General features: G+C 34.8%; 1 protein-coding gene across 1 annotated transcript; it reads left to right on the top strand.

Moving 5' to 3' along the window:
- Positions 1 to 1679: 1679 nt before the first annotated feature.
- Positions 1680 to 5751, top strand: LOC110095100 (bZIP transcription factor RISBZ4; the record flags this gene model as incomplete). The annotated part of the gene is given in 5 exon segments (XM_020820495.2): positions 1680 to 1800; positions 2055 to 2211; positions 3487 to 3562; positions 4568 to 4693; positions 5064 to 5751. Coding segments are annotated over 5 exon segments (837 nt in total), but the record flags the coding sequence as incomplete, so codon positions are not given.
- Positions 5752 to 7894: the final 2143 nt, after the last annotated feature.

Below are 7894 nucleotides of genomic sequence, written 5' to 3'. Positions count from 1 at the left end.
TTTTTAAAAAATAAACAAAATATATAAACAAACACACAAATAAACCTTAACATATTTATACCTGATTGAAGCTAACAATTTAATCCTAGGCCATTAAGCATAGGTTCGTTACCTCCTCTTCTTACTAATGTTCTGATGAGTTTGAGGTTAAGGTCTAGGAGATTTTTTACTACTTTTCATTTCCCCTTTTTGCATTTGGCTTATTCTTGAAAGTGCTCTGATGGCACTAGAAAGTTCGTTAGGGATGTTAAGCCCTATGAACCGGCCCAAGGCAAAATAAAGAGATAGAGAGGTGAATTGAATAACTTTAAAACCAAAGATACCCCTGACCCAAAAATAAGAATTTCCTAAGTAGATCTGGTGGCAGAAACTTTTTGAATTTAGCCTATCGTCCTGGCCGATATAAAATCGTCCAGGACGATGTATTTTGCATAATGACTGTTGCTTTAATGAGGATGCCCTAATTAGGGTTTCTGCTTTTGAACATATCGTCTCTGCCGATATAAATATCGTCCAGGACGATATTACCAAAAACAGTAAACTCTAGGGAATAGTTAGAAACTCTTATACGTTACAAAGCATCAGGAGCCACAACAAATACAATAGACTCAAGAAAGAAAAAAGTGTACAAACAAACTCAGACCTAGTCTACCCAATCTTGAGCTGGTTCCAAATTGCAGTCCGATCGTGTGAACCTGAAATGTCAGTACATAAGACAGTCGTAGAGAAATAAAAATGTTTGTTATCATCAAAATTATAAACCATTGATCCGCAACAATTCTCACCATTTTTCTTCACAGGTTGTTTCTTAAAACTGGGGCATTCAAACTTCAGATGTTCAGGTTTCCTATACCCAAAGCAAATAATGTTAGAAAAAAATATATATTTTTTACCATTTTTACCTTTGCTCTAATTTAGTTGACGCTGCTTGTGCTTGCGCTTCAGGAAACTTTTGAATTGGCTTGTTATTAACGCTTTCTATTCGCTCCCATCATCTCCTAAGCAATTTTTATATGTGTATTTGGCCTTTAGCGCTATAGTCTTCTCTATTCTCTTATCACCTGCATTCAAAAGTATTTGACTTACACTTTGCTGGTAGGCAATGAGTGAGCCAACCAGATTATCAATGAAATAAACATTCAAGTCTTTCGATTCACATATAACAATAACTTTGGTATCAAAACTATCTGTTAGACAATGTAGAATTTTGTTAACATTCTCAAAGTTTTAAAGTTCTCTACCTAATGCATGCAAGGATGTCACTATCTGAGTAAATTTATTATACATGTATGAGATAATCTCATCAGGTTTCATGCGAAAATGTTCGTAATCATGCAATAAAATGTTCAACCTAGATTGTTTGACTTCACTAGTGCCTTATAATGCATAGACTATCACAAATGTCTTTGTCAGTGGTACAAGTAGAAACTCTCATGTAATCTTCAGACTAGTGAGTGACCTAACATTTGGGATATGGTCGCACATCTAAAATTTAGTATGTGACTTACACTTTGCCTATAATATTTATTTTCAGCATTTCATTCAGAAGGCTTGATTATTCCTTTACTGTTGAACACAAAACATTTTTAATTAAAGAACATGAATGAAAATACATATATTTTTTGTTATTGGTGATCATATTTACAAGATTGGATTCTTCCTTATTTTGTTGAAATCAGGATGCCCCAACTAGTCACTCTCCTGGTGGTCCTTTGACGGGAAGCCAGATATGGTCTCAGAACCCTACTACATTGCATTCCAGTATTACTACCACCATTGAGTCTCAATACTCCATAAGTGGTATAATCTTTTCTTTTCCTCTCTTATACTAACAAATTGGCTTCTTCATTTGTGCATAAATCATTTAGTCGCATCATTTAAAATCTTCTCATTACTCTGTCCATTAGTTCTTGAAATGCCTAGCTTCTCAGTTTTAGTTACTGTGGAGTCGAATATTTTCTACTTTCTTTCTTTATCCTACCGGTAGATCTGGCGTGTTTTCTACTAATGAATGATCGCACATCTAAAATTTAGAAATCTCTTTTTTATGACAGCTGGGAGTCCAACTTCATCTCTCATGCTGAAAAGTACAGAAAACCAGGCCCCTGGAGGAACAAGTGGCTCAGAGCAGTCAGATGATGAATCTTTGGAGACAGAAGCAGGAGTATATGAGCATGGTACAAACACTAATGATTTAAAGCGCATGAGAAGGTATCAATAAAATTATGTTTTACTCCTACTTTAGCTTGGAAGCATTAGATATTCTTTTCTTTTGAGCAAGGGAAGGAAAATAGATAATCATTGTTAATTTGAATCCTTTGAATTAGGGGTATCAATTTAGGGTCACGGGTCGGGTTCGGGTCGAACCTGAAACTGACCCGGTACTATTCGGGTCAATCTGAACCCGACCTGTTTCGACAAATGGGTCTATTTTTCAGACCCGACCCTAACCTGCTTCGGGTTCGGGTCAACTCAACATTACCCGAATGACCGGGACAGACAAAAAATTGCAAGTTTTCGGGTAAAAAAAGGGGTCATTCTCCGATTTTCTGGTCAAAACGGGTTAATTTTGGTTTTTTGTGTCAAAAACAGGTTTTCGTGTCAAAACGGATCAATCTTGAGTTATTGGGTCAACCCGAACCCCACCTATTTTTTGAAACGGGTCGATTTGTTGAACCCGAACCTGACCCGTTTCGGGTCCGGGTTGACCCGAACCCAGAATTCTCTGGTCGGGTTCGAGTCGGGTTTTCGGGTCATGTCAAATATTGATAGCCCTACTTTGAATGACATGTTTCAGCACAGAAAATTGCCAGACTTTCTGATATTTAAAAAAACTGTGATCAAATGCTAATATTGGTCATAAGAACACCATGAAGTTGTAGGATTAGTTTGGACTCTTATCAATATTTGGATATTTTGCTCTGCAGTGTTTGGAAGTCCGGATTGAATTGTATGGATTGATAAATATAAAATATCAAGGCCAGAGTCATTAAGTCAAACTCAGTCTCTGTCCTTATCAGTTATGACATGTTGGTTTTCAATAATAGAAAATTTTACAGCATTCATGGTAGGAATTTTCACAGTTGGATCCAGCTTATGACTAAATGTGATGTAAAAGTGTTACAATTCATTGGTTTCGTATTTATAGTTTGTTATACAACTAAACAATCTAGTGCATGCCTCTAGACTTTAAGCCAGATTGAGTGAAGCCGCTTGATAATGCTCTCATAACTCCGCATATATGCTAAAATACAAGTCAAATAACCGTTTTGTAAACATGAATCTACAGGTTTGATAAAAACCTAGAGTTCGATGAACTATGGGCATGGATGGATTTGCATAAACTACACTATTAAGACAAGAATGTTTTGTGCATTTATTAGAATTGTCTAATTTCCCTTAATCGGGATATTCCTTTCTTAGGACATGAGACTGTTAAAAACTGTTTATAGTTTTTTTTTTTTTTTTGCATTGTTAATCTTCCAGGATGGTGTCTAACCGTGAATCGGCCAGACGATCAAGAAAGAGAAAGCAGGCTCATTTGGCTGATCTAGAACTACAAGTGAGTTTTTTCATGGCATTTCTGAATTTTTACTATGATTATTTTATTTGCCTTATATTTCTAGTTAACGGGTCTAAGAATAACAGTTAATATTATTTTTACTCAGTATTTTCATTACATCTAATTAGAATAAGCGCATTAATAACTGTATTGATAGTTTTCTTTTTTTCGAAGTCAGACATGATAGTGACAACTACAAAAGTATCATCTGTTCGTGGAGGGAAGAGAAATGAAAGAAAAATAAAAATCAATGAAGTGTTGGATACCTTTAAATTTTATCACTCAGTGCATTTTGATAATGATTTGAAACAAAGTTCTCTAATGAATAGAGTCTCTTTGACTATGTACAATTGGCTCACTTCCCTAGCCTTGATTGAGTACTATTAGATAAGTATTTCTTTTTCTTCCAAAAGAACAACTTCCCTAGCCTTGATTGAGTACTATTAGATAAGTATTTCTTTTTCTTCGAAAAGAACAAACAATTTAGTTTTCGTTTTTGATATCAAATTAAAATTGCTAGTGGAAGTAGTAGTTTTTATTCTTATTATTTCTTAGTAATTATATTATACAAATAATTTTACAATATATATATATAAAACAAGCTAGAAGGAAGCCTTGGCCAAGTCACCATGGATATACATGTAAAATTTACATTCCTGGTCTCCATATGCTTACGTTTGATGATCTCGCGTATTTTGCTTTTGATCGATAAAAGCTGCAGCTGCTGTCAATCATTCTAGTCAAGACTTCTACTTGATTGCTTGAAGTTAAAAACATGTTCTGAAAAACAATAAAGTTTGTTAGTTTGATCATTTGATAGGATGTAGATAGAAATCTGCATTGCTTTAAGCTCCGCAATATCGCTTAAAACTTTCTAAAATATAGTGATTTCAGTTTCACATGAAACGAATGAAACAAAATTATTATTTTTCAAAATATTTTTATATCTGCAAGAAGCCAGATGAGCCCTAATATTTATATCATTCTTGTTGGTTGATTGACCAGGTTGATCAACTCAGGGGAGAGAATGCCTCTCTATACAAGCAACTGACAGAAACAAATCAAACGTTCACTGAATCAGTTACAGATAACCGGATTCTCAAATCTGGTGTAGAAGCCTTAAGAGTAAAGGTAAGCAAAATTTGTATGATAGGCAAGTTCAACATCATCCTGGATCTTTATACTAAAGAAATTTATCATCAGACTTTTTTAAAAGAGGAAAGTTTTTATTCCCACATCAAATTCAAAAAAAATTCTTCTTTCCTACTGCAATTCTATAATTATTTTAGACAAATATAGTCGTCCCAAATAAACACTTAGGCTCTGTTTGAAATGGCTTTCTTTCTGCTTCTTAAAGCAGCTTTCAAGTACAAAAATTAAAATTTTAATTTTTGTACTAAAAAACTGCTTTAAGAAGAAGTAAAAAAAGTTGTCCAAACGAAGCCTTAGTTTTGATTGCATCAACCAAAGACGAAAGAGCGTCCATTCTCTATGGTTTCAGGTGAAGATGGCTGAAGATATGATTTCCAGAGGTTCCTTGACTTGCAGCCTTGATCATCTTCTGCAAACCACCATAAATTCATCACACTTGCTGAATGCCCGTCAATTCCCGCCCACCATAGAACTCCAAGAAAATGATGGCTTCTTCATGGGCTCATCACTAGCTTCTCAAGTTCAGAACATTGAAGTGCAAGAAGCCGGAACAAAGAATGGAACTCTGAGAAGCCAGAGTCCGCCATTGCCAAGCCTCACAAGCTTAAATAATCTGCAGAGCAGAATTAATGGAGACATCTCAAGCTGTGGAACTGATATGTGGCCTTGGGACTCCCATCCCAATGTCATTTCTAAGCACGTTTAGCTTGCCAGATTGCTACATTTCATCATCTAAGGCTTCGTTTGGGACGGCTTTCTTACTACTTCTTAAAGCGGCTTTCTAGTACAAATTTTTTTATTTTTTTACTAAAAAGTCACTTTAAGAAGCAGAAAGAAAGCCGTCCCCAACGAAGCATAAAGCTTCTGTTTGCTAAGTTCAACATCTATTATGCGGAACTTCTAATAACAAAACTCATTTCTATCCTGTTTCTCCTCTTGCTGTGGTCATTGTCTGTACCGACTGTTAATGACGATATGCATTCTGTGTTCTTCGTGAAGATTATAAGAATATCAATAGTTACCATTAATTATCTACAGTTAGTGGAATGTGGAGGTTCTTAATTGTCATTGCAGTGCTACTACATGCAGAAATTTTACTTATATAATGGTTTGGGTAGTATAATACACAATGTGATCATGCACAATTTCTTCAGCAAGGAATGAATACCATTTAAATTTGCTTTAAAAACAATAAAAGATTATGTCAAATGAAACTTAAGACACCTTCGTGCTGCATCCTTCAACAAATAGGGATGAATCAATCTATATTCGATCAACGAGCAATAATAGGAGTGCTCTTCTGCAGGCACTTGCCTTTCTAGTTGTCAACTGAATATACATTGATGTAATACAAAAATCAAACAATTAGAGTTATAGGGATGACAAAATGACACAGGAATAATATTTTAGACAAGATTACTATGGTGTAGTGGAACGAGCTGGGGCAGAATCAGCCTTAATTTTCAGGGGCAAATTTAAAAATAAAAATGTAGAAATAGGTCATATTAGTGAATAATGATTCTTTGTGGTTGAGTTGTATGTTGGAGTTGCATTGAATTTGGCTCGACCTCTATTTGTTCATATTCTTGATTGTCGTGGGCTTCACAGATATGTCGGGGGTCCAAGGGGGCGGCGCCCCCTGGAGGGGTTCGACCTGTACACAAATTTTGGTTATAAAGATGTTTTTTGTTTCTCTTTGTGTTTGATTTATCGTTCCTTAACAATAACACATTTACACAATGTATTTAATTATGCTGGGGCAATTGCCTAAAGACTATATTATTTTAAAACTTTTAAAGGATGGCAATTGCTTTAAAATCCTTATAATAATGACTAAAAAATAGATTGATGGGCACAAATTGCCTAAAGAATCATATAATAAAGAATTGTTTCATTTTTTTAGGTGGGCAATTTCCCCTTGAGCTTAAGGTCGATCCACCCTAGGCACGAGCAACAACAACGAGAAGAGTAGGCATGAAAATGCCAACTTGAGTAAAATGTTGATCTTTGTAGAGAGCTCCAAGATCTATGCCTTTGTGATAAAAATATTTGCTATTTAGAAAAGACTTTCTTTTTTTATTAGTTCATTCTTCTTCTTTTTCAAATCATTTGAGCTATTACTTGTGTTCAAACACAAGGTGGTTTGACCAAGTATTTTCCTATTTTGGTTGGATTACATCAAGGATCAGCCTTAAGTCCTTTTTTTTTTGCTTTAGTCATTGATGTTCTCACTAGACATTTGCAAGAGGATGTACCTTGGTGTGTGCTTTTTGATGATGATATTCTTCTTGTTGATAAGACTAGAGAAGGAGTTGAAGGTAAACTTGAATTATGGAGGTTAACTTTAAAGTCTAAAGGTTTTCGCTTGAGTATATCCAAAACTAAATATACTTAGTGTAATTTTAGTAGCAATAGACCTAGTGAGGGGATTGTGACTTTAAGCGATCAAGTCATTAATAAGACTACTCGTTTTAGATATCTTGGATATATTGTTCAGAGTGATGGTGAAATTGATGGGGATATTATTAGCAGAATTCAAGTTTGATGGTTGAAGTTGAGGAATGCATCGGGTTTATTGTGCGATAAAAAAAACCCCCCTCAAACTTAAGGGAAAATTTTATAAGATGATGGTGAGACCTGCAATGCTTTATGGTGCTGAATGTTGGCCATTAAAAGAGAAGCATAATACTAAGTTAAGTGTTGCTGAGATGAGGATGCTTAGGTGGATGAGTGGCTTGACTCTTAGAGATATGATACGAAATGAGCATATACGTGAAAAAGGTTGGTGTAGCTCCAGTGGAAGATAAGATTAGATAGAGACGTCTTAAATGGTTTGGTCACATTAAACGGAGGCCTTCCGATGACCCAATTAGGAAAGTTGAGGTATAAAATTTGACTTATGTTAAGAAAGGTAGAGGCAGACCTAAAAAGACTTGGTTAGAAAATATTAGAAATAATATTTCTTTATTAGATTTTAATGAGAATTTGACTTTTAACCGGACACAATGGCGAAAAATGATTCATGTAGTCGACCCCACATAGTGGGACAAAGGCTTGATGATGTTGTTGTTGTTGTATAATCTTATGCCATTTATCATATCTATAAGTAAAATATTTAAGTTAATTTTGTAATTTTGAATAAAAATTAATTTGTGAAATTATCATAAAATAATGAAGAAA

Source organism: Dendrobium catenatum, unplaced genomic scaffold, assembly GCF_001605985.2.
Source record: "Dendrobium catenatum unplaced genomic scaffold, ASM160598v2 fragScaff_scaffold_1179, whole genome shotgun sequence".
In the NCBI taxonomy this organism is placed as follows: Eukaryota; Viridiplantae; Streptophyta; class Magnoliopsida; order Asparagales; family Orchidaceae; genus Dendrobium; species Dendrobium catenatum.
The sequence above is the reverse complement of the archived record's forward strand: the minus strand, read 5'-3'. Positions and strand labels throughout refer to the sequence as shown.